The 19,613-nt window shown below is 38.0% G+C and overlaps 2 protein-coding genes across 2 annotated transcripts in view; one reads left to right on the forward strand and one right to left on the reverse strand.

The window, feature by feature from the left end:
• The window catches only part of Arl6IP1 (ADP-ribosylation factor-like 6 interacting protein 1), a 46,213-nt gene extending 41,076 nt beyond the window's left edge, over positions 1-5,137 (reverse strand). The window contains exon 1 of the mRNA XM_090375021.1: positions 5,019-5,137. Coding sequence (XP_090231147.1) covers positions 5,019-5,072 — 54 coding nt within the window. The 5' untranslated portion in view covers positions 5,073-5,137. The remainder of the gene's footprint in view (positions 1-5,018) is intronic.
• Positions 5,138-5,371: 234 nt separating this feature from the next.
• LOC150084080 (ubiquitin-conjugating enzyme E2 S) overlaps positions 5,372-19,613 on the forward strand; it is a 47,424-nt gene continuing 33,182 nt past the window's right edge. Inside the window, exon 1 of the mRNA XM_090375022.1 lies at positions 5,372-5,504. Coding sequence (XP_090231148.1) covers positions 5,496-5,504 — 9 coding nt within the window. The 5' untranslated portion in view covers positions 5,372-5,495. The remainder of the gene's footprint in view (positions 5,505-19,613) is intronic.

A 19,613-nucleotide genomic window follows, 5' to 3' on the forward strand; every position in this document is an offset into this window, starting at 1 on the left:
AATCCTTTGTTTTCTCTTAATGCTTGTTCAACTTTTTGTGTTAAATCTTCTTATGTCCTCTCTGAGTCTCTTTCTAATAGCTTTGCATAACTCAGTATACTCAATTTTCTCCTTGTTAGTGTTTATCTTGCTCTTCATTTGTCATCTTCAGTTCATAATGACAAGTGTTTCTTGACTAATTTTTTCTTCTTTGGATTTTTTACTTATAGGTTTCTTGGAGCTTTATCATTTTCAGAAAGCTGTAACATTCCTCGTCGATATCTTGGTCCTGAGCAGTCGGCAGAAGCACAAACTAGTTCTTAAGTTCCAGTACATACTGCCTTTTCTTCTCTTCTGTTTTCTCAAAGACTTTCGTATTATTTACTCGAGTCAGTTTTTTCGATCTACACATCAAGTCTGCAATCACTTCCACCGTGTACCTTGTTCAGGACGGTAACATCATTCACAATATATCTTCTGTTAGTGAGGATGAAGTCTATTTCATTAGTTGTTTATCCATTTGGACTCTTCCACGTCACCTCTTTCTTGAAAAAGTAAGAGGTGACGTGGTTTTTCTCCTCCTCTGTTATCTCAAAGACCTTTGTATTATTTACTCTAGTCAGTTTTTTCCTTTCCTTTCCTACATCTATATCAAGTACATCTTACCATTCTGTGATCACTTCCAACATTTACCTTATTCAGGACGGTAACATCATTCACAATATATCTTCTGTTAGTGAGGATGAAGTCGATTTCATTAGTTGTTAATCCATTTGGACTCTTCCATGTCCACTTTCTGTTCACCCTTTTCTTGAAAAAAAAGTGTTCATTACTGACATTCCTTGAGATTCTGCAAATTCCACGAGTCTTTCACCTTTTATTTCTTTCACCAATTCCAAAATTTCCTATAGTTTCCCTTTCTGCACTGTTTTATCTTTTTCCAACTTTAGCATTGAAGTCTCCCATAATGATAGTGTAGTGGGTTTTCTGCTCACCTAGAAGACTCAATTTCGGTGTATATTTCTTCAATCTCTTCATCATTATGGCTCGATGTTGACACATAAATCATTATAACCTTTAGCTTGTACCTCTTAGAAATCCTGAGTATTAGTCTTGACACCCTTGATGTACTTTTGAATTCCAAAAATGTTGTTTTTTATATCTTTATGGACCAGAAAGCCAATTCGACCTTCGGTCGTTTCACTGTTTCCATTGGTGTACAGCAGATTTCCACTTGATAAACTATCAAGTAAACATAAATGACAGCATAAGTATTCACTCCATCCCTTTTGAATGTACCCACAATTCACAAAGGGGGAGATCAATGGGTGATATGAGTAATTACAAATCTGTCAGTTTGACTTCTGTTCCAAGGAATAGAAGTCAAGTTTTAACCAGGCATTCCATTATTCTGTTCGAAGGAACCAACATGGCCAGAAATGAAGTTATAAAGTCACAGCAAAGATGTGCTAAAGGGCAACTTGACTGACCAATATGATTGGAAATGATTATGCAGTAACAGAGAAACTGGATGCAAAAAATAATTCTGAAATCATATACAGTGTACTTGTTGCAATCATTTGTGAACACAGCTGATAAGCATTGTTTATTGATGCTGAATGGACGTGTACATGAAAATGTACAAGTAAACAGAAAAAAAATTAAAAACAAAATACGGAGCGATTGCCTGGTTGAGCTCTGTGATTGGTTAATTACTGTCAATGTAAAATTTGCCTTTCTCATTGTTTGATTGGATGCAAATTTGCTTCCAATTTTAGCGGAAAGTGCGAAATTATCATTTGCTTTGTTTCGTTATGTTTAGTTGTTACTGTGCTCGGTTATTGTTTAGTCATTGCCATCGTGCCACTCTTGAATTTTTTTATTTGTTATTCTGTGTGCACTTGATCTCCATATTATGGGTACCACTAAAATCAGAAGCAAATTTGCTTCTGATTTTAGTGGTAAATGCAAAATTATCATTTGCTTTGTTTCATCATTACTGTTCAGTTGTCACCGTTGTGCTGCTCTTAAGTTTTTTTTTATGTATTTGTTATTCCGTGTTCAACCCCAATGGAGCAACTGACTATGAAAATGTTGTATGGGTTGGAAAAGGATGGATGTAATAAGGCTATAATTGGAGTTTGTGAAGTGTACGAGCCACCATGCCAGAACTGACGAGGTGACTTTTCTTTGTATTTGAGTAGTTTTTTGATGATTTAATTGTGTTTAGTAGTTAATGTATTAGTTGTTAATACAGCCATTCTCTGGCTTACGTAATACTCAACTTACAGAATTGACTTTACGTAAGTTTTAAAATCGTGGAACCGTATTTTGCATCCTGTAGGAATAAATGGAGGAATTGTGAAAATATCATAATGTGAACCCAATAATTTTTTGGTAATTTGTTCCAAGACCTTGGAAGTTGAAAATTTTGCTATATAACTAAGCTATTTATCTCTCTCAAGGGTCATTTTTATTATGGAAATTGCTCTACACTTTCATCATATGTTCCATTATAAGAATCATATTTTGGAAGCCTTTGTGATATTTTTCACAAATACATTTCTGGAAGTCACTACCATAAAACAAAATTTGCACTTTCCCGTTTATTGGGCTTTTCTGTTAGCACAATCTATTATAAATGGATAGTAAGCTCAATCTTATTGCATTTGTGATAATACAGATAACTGGAATTCTGTGGGTTTTCACATTACAGAATTGTGGTGAAATGAGTTCCCCTTCACTGAAATCTTCAATCATATAAAAAACAAATAAAATTTCAGAATCTTCTCTTTCACTGTTTCCATTGGTGTACAGCAGATTTCCACTTGATAAACTATCAAGTTTATCAAGTAGACATAAATATGATAGCATAATTCTTCACTCCATCCCTTTTGAATGTACTGTACCCACAATTCACAAAGGGAGCTGAGGGGGGCATAGATTCAAACTGAGGAAAGACGGTTGTATAATAGATGTGTGGAAATTTGCCTTTAGCCAGGGGGTGGAACAGACTTCCATCTTTTGTTGTTGAAGTTGATAGTCTGAATAAAATGTTAGCTGGACAGGCATTTGGAACGAACCGAGGGGTGAAATGGGAGGGTTTTTTTGGCTGATGCTGTATAAGCTTGCTTTCTTGCATTGTATGCCTCTACTAATGCCAATTGTTTGGTACTACACACACAGTAATGGAGAATGAAGACTTGGAGGCTCTAAGCAGTGCAGATGGACTGTTTTTGGACAGCCCACAGCAGTTTTGTCAATGATATACATGAACTTTGCCAGCATAAACAAGCTGATTATCCCATCCCCTTACGTAAGGTAATGGTCAGGCAATGTCTTATGTAGTGCACATTGTTCTGGAAGCCTCACTTTAAAAGATATGGAGCTCTTGGAACAGGTGCAGAGATGAACAACCAGGTTAGTCAATAACAAAGTATTCTTACCACAAGACTTCAGTTCTGCAAACTGCAGTGCTTGAAAACCCAGCATCTGCAAAGAGACCCAAAGTAATGCATACAAGACTTTAAATGGGCTAAGTGAACTAAATGCTGACAGCATCCTTACTCTTTCTCAAACAGACATTAAAAAGCATGGCTGCAAGAGAGATGTGCAAAAATTTGCTTTGAGCGAGAGAGTAATTGATTGTTGGAATAAACTTCCATCCGGTGTTGTAAAATAAAGTTAAGGAAAAAACTAGACAAACCCTCAAAGAGGATAGGCAGATGATATGGGAAAGTTTTTTTTTGGCAGATGCTGTATAAGCTTGCTTTCTTACATCATTTCCCATCAGTGGCGTAGCTAACATGTAGGCAGGCAAGGCACTTGCCTCCTCGCCCGGAGTCTTCGGCTGTCTCCTCTTTTTGCAATTTTAAATAGGGGCCTGAAAAAGGATAGCTACGCTACTGTTTCCCCATGTTCACAATAATGCAACATCTTACTCTCGCTCACATACAAGAACTATTAATTTCGCTGGGCAATCCTCGGCTACCCGCCATATAGCTTAAAAGTTAGCGTATAGTGATTACCATCTCTTTTTGAGTGGCAGAAACAAAACACAACAGACAAGCTCCAGTGCAATGTTGTCAAATTCAACCTATGTGGACATACATTATATGTCCACTTTGATAGCTAAAGAGCATTTCTTGTAAGCTGTTATATGCACATAATTGCAAAGCAAGTTGCTGTAATTCTGGGCATTAACTGTCGAATGAGATGGCAGAAAATCTTCTGAATCCCCTAAAGACACTTGCCATGACTTTGCCAGCTGAAGTTGTCTTAGATTCTTTGGGTGATCTTTTGTGACACTGTTCCATACAAATACTGTTTCTTGACCTTGATTCAAGGGCTCACTCAAGAGAGAGAGAGATCCAGCTCAGGATCTCTCTCAAATTTTTTTTGGCTGGTGCAGCATAAGCCTCAGGCTTCCTTGCACCATATGGCTAATAATAATCTCTTTTTGCATTTGAAGCAGCATGTGGCTATAAAAAAAAGTTAGACAATGACGAACAAGTGAAAATTCAAGAATTGATTAAAGGATCAGGAGTTATAAAAATTGGTATTTAGTTTGGACATTACGTAGAAATCATTTTAATATGTAATGGAAATTGTTGATATATATATATTTTTTTTATATTTACGGGGTTTGTGGAGGGGTTGGGTCAGTACATTCTATCTAGACACGCCTCGTATCTTTTCCCACCCCCAAGCATATCTAGCGAGGTTCATCAGCGATTCTGCACTTCCAAAGAAAATTTGTGGCATCTTGCTTTATCTAGGAACCTATTATGAAAAGAATGCTTTTTAAATAAAATATAAATTAGCACCTGCTTTTCAAACTGATAAGATAAATTGATTTAAAATGTCGAAAGCTCCCATAACCTTTATTCATAATAGGTGCAGTCATAATAGGAAGTAATTTAAGCCTACATTAATACAGGATCCATTGTCTAAATAAGCTGTATCAGGCACATAAATAATTTACACACATTATAATGCATCCTTAAAATTTTGACTTTCAGGAATTTCACATAATTTACCTGCTCAGAACTCCGGGAAACACCCTCACCGATTATTTCGCTGTCTTCCGCCATCTCTGAAGTTTCTCAGTTTGATAATCTCGTCACTGAGACTATAGCATGAATCACAAAGATCATAGCCTGTCATTTCCCTGCATTTATACTGTATTTCCATTTCATCCTTTTTATGAAAACTATATCTAAATGACTAGAATATCTGATAAAATTTATAAAGACAAATTTTTAGCATTGCAGTTAATAATGTAATTGTAAACAATAGAAGTTCATTCTGAACTCGATGTTACAATTTTATAAACTTCTTTTACATATGGGTTCGAGATTAGAATTGTGATTTGTCAGTTTTTGAAGGTATGAGATGCTAACGGTTAGCGAAAGTTGTGGTAGGCTTAGGTGTACAGGGTAACTTGACTTTTTTTTTTATTTCTCAAATTTGTTAACAGCTTACCGTCAGCACATCTTACGTGAATAGCGAAGAAAATGTCAAGTGTGAGTATTCTTATGAAAATATCAGAATAAATTATTTTTAATGGCAGTTGAAGAATGAATGCTTTCTAATGCAGTTAACGCATGATTATACTAATCAATCCATTAGTTTGTGTTTACATTTTACATCCGATATTTATATTATATCAACGTTCATCGTACTCAACGGAGTAAGCTGGTATATCCATGCTATTATACTATACCCTAGTAATTTTCTTTACCCGTTATTAGTAAAAATCAGCCTCTGCTTGGTACTCAGTTTCGATCTCATGGACTTTTTCTTATTTTAGTTAAGAAATCTCTGGAATATTTCATAAATAAAATTTATAATCGAACCTTCCCATATCTGTGCATGAATGGATTATTAGAATGTTAGTAGTAATTGGGACATCAATTTTAAATAAATTATTTCATTTTGTTTTGTTTCATAAATATACCGATAATAGCACGTTTCAGAAAATCTAACTTGTTACCTGGGATGTCTCAAAAATTCATTCTGGAAGAAGGGAAACCGAAGGTTTATAGCATTGCGTATGTAAACGTAAAATCTTTTAGACTTATAAAGTAGTAGATATAATCCATTTTAAACCTATGTGTGTGCAAAACAGATGTGTAAGGCACTTTTTTTACAGTGTGTGTACAAATAGACTGGATTTAATAAATCCAGAAGATAAAAAAAGTAATATGGAAACAGACAACTGCTTGTATTATCAACAGGCCTGCCTGACTACATCCTGTCCCTCATAGCATCTGACAGATGTCACCCCTTTTTTTTTAAATATTGTTCTTCAGAATTTTGGAGTGGGATCAGATCCTGCTACATTCCTTTCCTCACTAATTTTCTCTGCATGATGTTTCTGTCTTCAGTTCTGTTTACTACAAACCACAAGAGGTTGTATGTTTGGAGTCCAATGGCATCCATATTTCATGATTAGTGTGTAACTATCCCTCCATTTACCTTTGAAGGGTGGATGAATAAGGGAGGTTCGGCAGGCAAAGGCGGATTACGAGAAATCTTTGGCAAAAGATGCTAAGAAAAACAGCAAGGATTTCTTTACTTATATAAACTCTAAAAGGAAGGGGATGAATATGATTGGTCCACTTGACATCGATGGTTCGACTGTTGATGATCCTGCTCAGATAGCAAACAAACTGAATGAGTATTTTGCATCTACATTCACACGTGAGGAATTATTACAATTTGAAAATGGAAGAAGGTTATCAAATTGTAGTAGTGTGCTTAATGATTTTGTAATAACTGAGAGCAAAGTGGAGGAGAAATTGTTGAAGTTAAACATAAGAAAGGCACCTGGGGTGGATGGGATCTATCCAGTTATTTTAAAGGAGGCGGCAAAGCAACTAAGCAAACCCTTAGCCATAATTATGAGAGCATCCTTGGACTCGGGGGAGGTTCCCACGGACTGGAGATGTGCAAATGTGTCCCCAATTCACAAAGGTGGATCGAAGGGTGACACGAGTAATTACAGACCAGTTAGTTTAACTTCTGTTCCGGGTAAAATAATGGAGTCGCTGGTTAAAGATGCATGGCAGGATCATCTAGACAAGACTGCAGCAATAATTCAAACACAGCATGGGTTTGTTAAGGGAAAGTCTTGTCTGACAAATTTGATTGGTTATTATGATGTGGTCACAAAGGAACTGGATGCAAAAAATAATTTTGATATCATATACTTGGATTTCAGGAAAGCTTTTGACACTGTTGCGCATGGAAGACTACTGTACAAATTGGAGCAGAATGGTATTAAGGGTAAGTTGCTACAATGGATAAAAGGATGGTTAAGTGGGAGAAGACAGAGGGTGGTAATCAATGGGTGCTGCTCTTCGTGGACTAATGTTATTAGTGGAGTCCCACAGGGTTCGGTGTTGGGTCCACTGTTGTTTTGTGTATTTATCAATGATATTGATGAAGGTATATCAGGCTTAATGTCGAAGTTTGCAGATGACACAAAGGTTGGCAGGGTTGTTAATGACAGTAATGGCAGTGTGCTACTGCAACAGGATCTAGATAATTTGGGCAGATGGGCTAAGAAGTGGCAACTGAAATTCAACCTTGACAAATGCAAAGTACTGCATATGGGTAGAAGTAACCCCAGAGAAACGTACCAGCTGTGTGGTACTACACTTAAGGTGGTAGAAAATGAAAAAGACCTGGGAGTAATTGTGCAGTCAGATATGAAGTTTTCTGAGCAGTGCAGACAGGCTGCTAGGGCGGGTCATGGGGTATTGTCAATGATATATAGGAATTTTGCTAGCAGGGAAAAGGAGGTGATTGTCCCTCTGTATAAGGCAATGGTCAGGCCACGCCTTGAGTACTGCGTACAGGTCTGGAGGCCTCATTTTAGGAAGGATGTAGATTTGCTTGAGCGTGTACAGAGACGAGCAACACGATTGGTGAGGGGAATGAAGGGATTCTCTTACCAAGAGAGGCTTAAGTTCTGCAAATTGCAGTGGCTGGAGACTAGGCACCTGCGCGGTGATCTGATTGAGGTCTATAAGGCCTTGAATGGGTTGAGCACGCTGAATTCTGATGGGATCCTTCCACTTGTTCAGATTACCAACCTACGGGGACATAAGTTCAAATTAAGAAAGGACAGATGTAGAATAGATGTGCGGAAATTTGCCTTTAGCCAGCGGGTGGTTAATTGCTGGAACAAACTTCCATCTGTCGTAGAAGTTGATAGGTTAAATAAATTTAAGGAGGAACTGGACAGGCATTTGGAGGGAATGGTGTGATTTTTTTTTTTTTTGGCTGATGCTGCATAAGCTCCTACACTTGCTTTCTTGCATCATGTGCCACTACTACTACTACTACTACTACTACTGTTGCACCTTTGTTTCACATTACCCATTGTCCTCCCCCTTTTTTTTTTCACTCCGGAAAATGACATTTGTAGGTTGAAAATTGGGTATTAATGGAACTCTGGCATAATAGAAGAATGAATGGGGAAAAAACAAAGTTATAGCACAAGAAATTTCAAGTGGTTATGAATGAGATAAATTATGTAAATCCTAACGAATAAAAGAAAGTTTACAATTCAACAAAAAAAAAATTTATGATGAAACAATATGGTATCTAATAGATGCCATGAGTAAAAGGTAATCATTCTATTTAAGGGTGCAGATAACTGAAGGTTAAAACTTAAACTAATTAGTAGACAAGGAACCAAATAAAAGGACTGGATGCAAAACAGACAAGAGAATGAAAAATGTAGTGCGAAAGGATTAATAGTAATTGTGGAATGTGATGCAAGAAAGCAAGTGTGTGAGCTTATGCAGCATCAGCCAAAAAAATATATATATTTACACAACCATTCCCTCTAAATGTTTGTCCAGTTCCTCCTTAAATTTATTTAACCTATCAACTTCCACAACGACAGATGGAAGTTTGTTCCAGCAACTAACTACCCACTGGCTAAATTCAAATTTCCTCACATCTATTCTACAGCTGTCTTTTCTCAATTACAATTTATGCCCCCTTGGTTCGTAATCTGAACAAGACCCATCAGAATTCAGGGTGCTCAACCCATTCAAAGTCTTATATACCTAAATCAGATCACCTCGCAGGTGCCTAGTCGCCAGCCGCTGCAATTTGCAGAACTTAGAAGCCTCTCTTGGTAAGAGGATCCCTTCATTCCCCTCACCAATCTTGTTGCACTTCTCTGTACATGCTCAAGCAGATCTACATCCTTCCTAAAATGAGGCCTCTAGACCTGTATGCAGTACTCAAGGTGTGGCCTGACCATTGCCTTATACAGAGGGACAATCACCTCCTTTTTCCTGCTAGCAAAATTCCTGTATATCATTGACAAAACCTCATGACCTGCTCTTGCAGCCTGTCTGCATTGTTCAGAAAACTTCATATCTGACTGCATAATTACTCTCAGGTCTTTTTCATTTTCTACCACCCTAAATGTAGTACTACACAGTTTGTACATTCCTCTGGGGTTACTTCTACCCATATGCAGTACTTTGCATTTGTCAATGTTAAACTTCAGTTGCCACTTCTCAGCCCATCTTATTCCAAAATTTTCTAGATCCTGTTGCAGTAACACACCTGCCAACCTTTGTATCATCTGTAAACTTCAACACTAACCCTGATATACCTTCATCAATATCATTGATAAATATACAAAACAACAGTGGACCCAACACCGAACCCTGTGGGACTCCACTAATAACATTAGTCCACAAAGAGCAGCACCCATTGATTACCTCTCTGTCTTCTCCAACTCAACCACACTTCTATCCATTGTAGCAACTTACCCTTAATACCATTCTGCTCCAATTTGTACAGTAGTCTTCCATGTGCAACAGTGTCAAAAGCTTTCCTGAAATCCAAGTATAGGGCAAAATTATTTTTTGCATCCAGTTCCTTTGTAACCACATCATAATATCCAATCAAATTTGTCAGACAAGACTTTCCCTTAACAAACCCATGTTGTGTCTGAATTATTGCTGCAGTCTGTCTACATGATCCTGCAATGCATCTGTAACAAGTGACTCAATTATTTTACCCGGAACAGAAGTTAAACTAACTGGTCTGTAATTACTTGTGTCACCCTTCCATCCCCCCCTTTGTGAATTGGGGATACATTTGCACATCTCCAGTCTGTGGGGACCTCCCTTGAGTCCAAGGATGCCCTCATAATTATGGCTAAGGGTTTGCTTAGTTCCTTTGCCACCTCCTTTAATATAACTGGATAGATCCCATCCACCCCAGGTTCCTTTCTTATGTTTAACTTCAACAATTTCTCCTACACTTTGCTCTCAGTTATTACAAAATCATTAAGCACCCTGCTACAATTTGATAACCTTCTGCCATTTTCAATCCTTAATAACTCGTTTGAATGTAGATGCAAAATACTCATTCAGTTTGTTGGCTGTCCGAGCAGGATCATCAACAGTCGAACCATCGATATCAAGTGGACCAATCTGATTCATCCCCTTCCTTTTAGAGTTTATATAAGTAAAGAAGTCCTTGCTGTTTTTCTTAGCATCCTTTGCCAAAGATTTCTCGTAATCTGCCTTCGCCTGCCTAACCTTCTTTGTGACTTGATTACAAACTAGCTTATATCTCAACCCAATCAAGGAAGTGACATATTTAATTATTTGTCGATTCCTAAGTTACCATTAATAGTAAAAGATGGCTCTAGTGTTAAAGTCAATCTTGTGTCGTCTTTAAAAGCAGTAACTGAAGTTAAAAAAAAAAAATGCTTACTATTGTTAAAAGGTAATATTATTGCCCTCAAATGCATGGTATATGTGATATTATTTAGCAATATTAAGCATATAAAAAGTACTTCTAAATCTTGTAGTTTGTCTACATATTTTCATCTACTAAATAACATTTAATTGCTAATTTTTTTTTTCTTCTCACTATTTTCCCATTGTAATCATGAAATTTACATCTAACATTCTTTTTTTTTTTTTTTTTTTTTGACAAAAACAGTATAGAGAGTTTATTTGTCATTCATTTTGTGGTTCAGATCCTCCTAGAAACAGGAGGAATCCTTAAAGGCCTCTAATTGGAAATATAGTGTAGTTGATCTCAGGTAGAATAAGTAGTTTTTGCAACCTGTGAACACACTTGTATAGACATTAGTGTAGAAGCAAGTATATTTATGCCTATTTTTTCTCTTAGTAACCTAAACACAGCCAAATATATTTTCTGGTACCACAAGGAATCCTGGCAGGTCTTGTAATCCTCCATACCTTGCTGTCCAGGCTGCTGCATTCCCAAATACAAGCACTGCAAGAATCCATTTTGCTCTGCTTCCAGTTGACATTGATCAGTTAGTCTGTGTATCCACCCAAACGTGCACCTCCGTAGCCAGGTGGGAAGGAACAGCAGTGCGTAGCAGACGCTTCTTGATTAGACCGGGGTTCGAGCCCGTCACCACCAAATACGGAGGATGCGGAAAGGTCAGGGAATGACCACCACATATCCCGCAGCAATATGGCCTTAGTAGCTAATGCTCCTAAAAACCAAATAACAACAAGTATCCACCCAAACGCTTTTTTCTAGCATGCCTAACCTGCCTTGATAGCATCAGTAAATATTCTTGTACCATTTAAGTGTACCCCATCCCTGTGAAAACATTCTCCATTGTTAACACATTCACTGCTGCTGGCACATGTATGTGTCATACAGTGCACATGTGTTTGTGGTTTAAAAATATATATATATATATATACAATCAGTACAATCCTGTTTGACAGGACCCATTGTTCAAGGCATCCTTCTGATATTCATCCTTCTGTTCAACAGAGAAAATATTTTCTTTTTAGCATCTGTATACACACAACCAAAATTAGATCACATATTTGTACATTGTGAATTAGCCCAATAAACAAAACCCTCTTGTTTCTGGCCCCGGGTGCCAAGCGTATTTCGAGGCCAAGCGATATTCTGGTGATATATAGAGCGCTCTTCTAAAGTGATTGAAGTTATTTCCTTTTAAGTTCCTACGTTTCTAGCAAAAGCCTTTCTTTTATAACTAGTTCTATACTTGAAAACCACAAGTTAGAACACAGAAAGGAAACACACCTTTCTTTTTCCTATATTTCTTGTTTTATTAACCAACTAACACTTCAACCGCTTGGCCTCCGAGCGGCACTGCTCCTGCCTCCCCGTGGCGGGGCCGGTAATCTGGGGGAAAAGTTATCCCCCAGGGCTAAAAGGAGCAACGATGGATAAAAATGAATATCCACCTCTAGAGCCTTCACACTCAAGGCTAGACAAACCTAATGATGAAGACGTGAACCAAGCAAAAAGGCTCCGAAGAGAAGTTCAGTGCAATGAAATGCCAAACTTTCTGGTGATACACTCTCTCTCCAACCAACCTGTAGGCAAATTATCACCATTCGTCATCCAAAGATTTCTGGAATCGATTGCTGGAACTCCAAAAATGGTTAAACGACTGCAATCTGGAGACCTATTAATTGAAACAGCCAACTCCAAACATTCCGAGTGGCTGCTCAAAACAACGACATTCGGTGGCCTGCCAGTATCTATTACTCCGCACAACACCTTAAATTCCTCGAAAGGCGTTATAACCGAATGGGACCTACTTACAATATCAGAAGAGGAATTAGTTAAAGAACTGAGTAATCAAAAAGTAACCAACGCCAAACGCATAATGACCAAAAAAGATGGAAATCTCGTCCCAACTAGGTCAATCATTTTAACCTTCAGTACCCCAGATTTGCCATCCTCAGTAAAAGCTGGCTATTTAAACTGCCGAATTCGGGCTTATATTCCTAACCCGATTCGTTGTTTTAAATGCCAAAAATATGGACATTCCCAACAAGCATGCAGAGGAGAAGCTATTTGTCCTATTTGTGGTTCCAAGGAACATACACAAGCGGACTGTTCAGCATCAAGTCCCATTTGCCCTAACTGCAAAGAAAGTCACCCAGCATTTTCAAAATCCTGTGAAATGTGGAAAACAGGGAAGAAAATTCAAAAATATAAAATTGAACACAAAGTCACATACCCTGAGGCACGCAGACAGGTTATGTTGACCATGCCCAGTCGTTCATATGCGTCTCACACTCGAAGCTTTATTTCAACAGCAGTACAAACAGATGTATCAATACCCCCCAGCACATCTATGGCTAATTGGGTTAAAAATACACTATCTAATTCAGGAAAAGACACACATCAAACTAAAACCAGTGAATCGACCAACACTCCAATCAGCATCCCAACTGATACTCGGACAGTCTCGCATGATAAAGAAAAATTAAAAACTACCAAAGACAACAAGAAACCTGAATCATCCACCAATAGTATGGAAGTAGATGTACACTCAGATCTTGAGGAACCCATACTAGAACTTCATGCAAATGACACTATGGATACTGGGCGCCCCAGCTTCCCAAAAAAAGACCGGAAAAAGTGCTCAAACAAAAAACAGTCTGATGAATCATCCTCAACTAAACCTAAATGAACCACAATATCTTACAATGGAATTGCAGAGGTTTTCGTTGCAACACTGACGATATTCAATACTTAATTAACCGATATTCTCCAGCTGCCTTCTGTCTACAGGAAACTTACCTGACCTCACAAATTTCTCCTTCGATAAAGAACTATTGCCTTTATCGAAGAGATCGAAATACCGCTAATGCTGCCCATGGTGGGGTAGCAATCCTAGTAAACTCGAAGATCCCAACTAGTCATATCCCAATCCAAACTGAAATAGAAGCTGTTGCTGTTCGCATAACTCTCCATAGTGCAATAACACTTATCTCAATCTACCTACCACCAAACCGTTCTTACTCTTTAAGAGATCTTGAAGACCTGTTTATACAGATACCTCCACCTCTCTGTATATTAGGGGACTTTAACGGGCACCACCCATTATGGGGTTCTCCCAAATTGGATAGACGTGGCCGACTAATTGAAAGCTTTTTAGAGGCACTAAATTTCAGTATACTCAATACTGGTGCACCGACACACGTACAGCTCCCAGCAGGACACACATCAGCAATAGACCTCACAATTTGTTCACCAGTACTAGTCCCAACCATAGAGTGGAATGTAATAAATGATCCCATGGGCAGTGACCACTTTCCAATAGTATGCAACTTTCTGATAGCAAAGACTCCTTCAATTCAACCGTGCAGAAAGTGGAAATTTGTCCGAGCAGACTGGGCAAAATTTCAATCGTCAATCGACCTTGATGAGGAAAAAATCCGCCTCCAACATATTGATGATGCCACAGATTACATCACGTCGCATCTTCTAAATGTGGCTAAAAATACAATACCACTATCAAATCCCCCGGGCCGAAAACATCATAATTACTGGTGGAATGACAAATGCACCACAGCAAAGAGAGCAAAAAATAAAGCTTGGAATTTGTTTCGGCAATGTCCGAGCACAGTCAATCTTATTAACTATAAGAAATTAAGGGCAAAAGCACGCTTCATACAAAAGCAAGCAAAGAAAGAATCCTGGATCCGTTTTGCCTCTAGTTTTCACAGAAATACTGATTCCAAAATAATATGGAAAAAAATTAGACAGCTGTCTGGTAAGTTTCCTACCATACCTTCTCCAATCCTCTCTTGGAATGGGAAAGATCTCTCTAATCCAGTAGATATAGCTAATGCTTTGGGAAATACTTTTGCCGAAATTTCAGCAGCAACAGCCTATCCTACCTCATTCCAAAGAATTAAAAACACTGACGAAAAGCATGCTATTCATTTTCAAACTGCCCGTCTTCTCCCATATAACAAACCTCTGCAATATTCTGAACTTTTACATGTCATTAAAACTGCCCGCAATGGTGCTGCCGGGCCAGATGGGATTTATTATGTCATGCTACAACATCTTGATGACAAAGCTTTGCGCTGCCTCCTGGTCTTTTACAATCGCATATTTTTAGAAAATGTTTTTCCAGCTTCTTGGCATCACTGTACAGTTTTGGCATTCCTGAAACCTGGAAAAGATCCATCCAACCCGAATAGCTATAGACCCATATCTCTCTCAAGCTGCCTCAGCAAAATTCTTGAGAAAATTATCCACAGAAGACTCGTCTGGATCATAGAGTCGGAACAGCTAATGAGCCATAGTCAATATGGCTTTCGTCAAAACAGGTCATGCCTAGATCTTATGGTCAAGGCTGAATTTGACGTCCGTAATGCTTTTGTCAAACGTGAACATCTAGTAATGGTTTCAATAGACATAGAGAAGGCTTTTGATACCACTTGGCGGTATGGTATACTTAGTGATCTTTACCTTCTAGGACTACGAGGCAACCTCCCTATATTTATTGAGAACTTCTTACATACTAGATCATTTCAAGTTCGATACCAACATGCCCTTTCCACAACTTTCATCCAGGAAGAAGGTGTTCCACAGGGATCAGTACTGAGTGCCACTCTTTTTGCTCTGAGAATAGATTCTATCACTAAGCAGCTTCCAAATACAGTTGAGACTTACCTTTATGCAGATGACCTTTCCATCTCCTGTCATTCTCAAAACATGAGGTCTGTTGAAAGACAGCTTCAGATATCACTTAATAAAATTCAACAATGGGCAAGCCTCAACGGCTATCGGCTCTCGCAGCAGAAAACAGTTGCCATCCACTTCTGTAGACAACGCAAACTCCATCCAGATCCTGAACTTCAAATTTCTAACATCGTTGTCCCAGTCACCAGCAACATCAGATTTCTTGGATTAATCCTTGACAACAAGTTAAATTTCCTAGACCATATTAAAAATGTACGGACGTCATGTCTAAAAAAGTTAAACATACTCAGAGCTTTATCTGCCCAAACATGGGGTGCAGATCGTACCTCGCTTCTTCGTTTATACAGGGCATTAATCAGATCCCGTCTCGATTATGGTGCTCCTGTCTATGATTCTGCCAGAAAGAGTGTATTACGCTGGCTTGATCCAATTCAGCACAGTGCTTTGAGAATTGCAATTGGTGCATTCAGAACGTCGCCAGCACATAGTCTCTACATTGATGCTCACGAGCCCCCACTAGCTTTACGCAGGAAAACACTGTTACTCAAATATGCTGTAAAGATACAAAGTTGTGCCTCTCATCCCGTTCAGTCATACCTTTTCAACCCACCATTTGAAATCTTATACAGAAACAAACCTAGCATAGTAAAGCCAGCTGGTCTTCGCCTTCTTGAATTGGAGCAAGTTTGGAATATTTCCGTCCATTCCGTACAACAAGTAGCCACATGTACTCAGCCACCATGGACTCCTCCTCCTCTTCCAACCTGTGACACTTACCTCTGTCAATGGAGAAAGAATACTTTGCAAGCATCAAATGTCAAACAAATTCATGCAGTTCACACTCAAAGATATACTGACTTCTCCCCAATCTATACAGATGGCTCTAAATCTAATTCAAATGTTGGAGCAGCTGCAGTGTTTCCGAATACAACTGTATCAGTTTCCCTTCCATCAGAATTTAGTATATTTTCTGCTGAATTATATGCAATCAAACTAGCTTTAGAAAATCTCTGTTCAGACAGTTCCTTCAAATCAGTTATTTACACTGATTCCCTCAGCTCAATCATGTCGTTATGTAATTCCTCAGATGAAGTCCACCCTATTCTTAATGAAATCAGAAGCTTATTACTGAAAATTAAAAAACGCAACCAACTGGTCACTTTTTGCTGGATTCCATCCCATTCTGGTATTTTAGGCAATGAACTGGCCGATAAAGCTGCAAAAAATCCAACTACTTTTGATTTAACCAATATCCCTGTTCCAGCATCAGATTATGCACTAACAGTTCATGCTGCTTGCATATCACAATGGACAGCACTCTGGCACTCTCAGACTAATAATAAACTCTTTCAGTTTAAACATGATCCAAAAATCTGGCAGTCCAGTATCCGTACATCGAGACAAGAAGAAGTAGTCCTTTCAAGGGCAAGAATAGGACATACCCATCTGACCCACCTTCATTTACTCACAGGAGATGATCCACCACAATGTACACATTGTTCTAATAATTTGACAGTAAAACATATTCTTATTGGCTGCCCCTATTATAAACAAGCCAGAACTTCATCCTTGATCTCACTGGTTAATCTCCATAAACCAATAACTCTTGAAAATCTCATTGGTGATAAGGCAAATATTTCTGAATTTTTTGACTTTCTCAGGCAAACTGGGCTTTTCAATTATTTCTGATTTCAGATTTTCTTTTGATTTAGGGAAAACTCATGTTTTAATAAAATAAGTGAATAGGCACATTATAGCCTTAGCAGCTTATGTGCCATTAAGCCTCCAGAACAACAACAACAACCTCTTGTTTCTGTAGGAAATAAATAAAAAAGAAAAACAACTGCATTATTGCTTAGAAACTATGTTAGTCCTTATGTAGAGGTCAGAAGTGAAATATGTACAATATTCTTGTTGACACTGAACAAACAGAAAAAAAAAATTTGCATTTTCTGTTTGGTTGGTGTCAACAAGAATTATTATAGTAACCCTTATTATTCTGTTTTTAATGGTCTTTCCCAAAATGTTTCTCATTCATGGCTTTGAGGAGTACAACCCCTGAAATTGGGACTAGTAGAATAGCCGATGAGGAATTTTTTGTCATTCAAAGTGACCTAATTACTTCAATAAGGAACTCTTAATCCCAAGACTGCTACAAATGCATTTATAACAGTTGTGGGATTAAGTGTCCTCCAGAAATAATTACAAATTGTTAACAAAACTGTTGAAAAAAGACCATGGGTGGGAATTTTAACTGATGATAGTTCTATGAGTAGCATATTACTGCCAACTTCAGGTATATGATGGTGGATTTTTTTTTTTTTTAACCCCTTTTGTCCATCCATTTTACAAAAAAAAAAAAAAGATTAACTCTGGTTTCACTGCAAATTTTTAAGACAGTTCAAAAAGATACAGTTTAGTACTTTAAACTGTATCTTTTTGTGTAAAGCTAAATTTGTTTAACTCTCCTTCAGTAAGATTACAGAGAAATATGTAGTGTTTCAAAAGAGGCACTTGATGCAAGAAATCAAGCTTATACAGTATCAGCCCAAAAAAAAACTTCCCATTTCACCCATCCATTTGCTCCAAAAGTTTGTCGAGTTCTTCCTTGAATTTATTTAAGCTGTCAACTTCCACAGCAACAGACCACCTGCTGGCTAAAAGCAAATTTCCACACATTATTCTACAACAGTCTTTCCTAAATTTGAATTTATCCCCCTTAGGTACATACTCTGAGCAAGAGGAAGAATCACATCAGCATTGAGTGTGCTCAAACCATTCAAGACCTTATACACCTCAATCAGATAACCTTGCAGGTGCCTAGTCTCCAGATGCTGCAGTTTGCAGAACTTAAGCCTTTCTTGGTAACAGTAACCCTTTGTTGCCCTTCTCTGTATATGATATCAAAATTATTCTTTGCATCCAGTTCCTTTGTGACCATATTGTAGTATCCAATCAAATTGGTCAGACAAGACTTCCCCTTACAAACCCATGCTGCGACTGAATTATGCAGTCTTTTCTACAAGATCCTGGAACGCTTCTCTAACCAGTGACTCCAAAGTTAAATTAACAGGTCTGTAATTACTGGTGTCACCCTTTGATCCCCTTTGCGAAATGCAGATACATTTGCACATCTCTGGTCTGTGGGGACTTTCCTGAATCCCAGGATGCTCTCGTAATTATGGCTAAGGGTTTGCTGCCTCCTTTAATATAACTGGATAAATCCCATCCACCTCTGGTGCCTTTCTTATGTTTAACTTCAACAATTTCTCCTTCACTTTGCTCTCAGTTATTACAAAATCATTTAGTTCCCTGTTAGAGTTCGATAATCTTCTGCCATTCAGTTTCTTAGAGAATTCCTGATGTGTGAATGTAGATGTAAAATACTCAGTTTCTCAACTGCCTGAGCAGGATCATCAACAGTCGAACCATCAATATCAAGTGGACTGATCTGATTCAGAGTGACATAAAGCTTAGTAGCTTCCAAGATTACTTCCTTGAATGCTTCCCATTTAGAATTTGCTGTTGGTAACATCATCAGTTGGTCCAATTGTATAGAATTTAAAAACCGTCTGAGACTACTGTAGTCACCTTTGCAAAAACCCTTCTCTCTACCTCTAATGGTAGTTAAATCTTTAAGTAAATTCTATATCAGCACACTGTGATCACTGCCACCTAGTGGTTTCTTAATCTGCAGATTCTTAAGGCATGAATAATCACTGCTGATAATCAGATTAAGAGTGTGTTACTCCCTCTGGTTTCCTCTCTAACATGCTACTGTAGAAAACAATCATCCAATAAATTCATAAAAGCTTTGCTAGTGTGTGAATGATCAATTCACAAGTTCCAGTCAATATCTCTTAAGTTAAAATTCCCCATTATAATACACTCTGATTTACTGGCCCACTTTATTTCTCTGTACAGTTGTTCATTTTACTCATCAGAGTCATTAGGCCTATTACACACTCCTACTCTGAATTTTACTTTCCCAGTGCTTATGTCACACCAAACTGACTCAACATTACACTTTCTACCAATGCGAACTGGATGCACTTTCTTAGATTTTGTGTTTCTTAACTAACGGCATAACCCTTCCTCCCTTCCTATCCTGT

The sequence above is a fragment of the Mastigoproctus giganteus genome, chromosome 6 (assembly GCF_048544385.1).
Source record: "Mastigoproctus giganteus isolate SK-2022 chromosome 6, ASM4854438v1, whole genome shotgun sequence".
NCBI lineage: Eukaryota > Metazoa > Arthropoda > Arachnida > Uropygi > Thelyphonidae > Mastigoproctus > Mastigoproctus giganteus.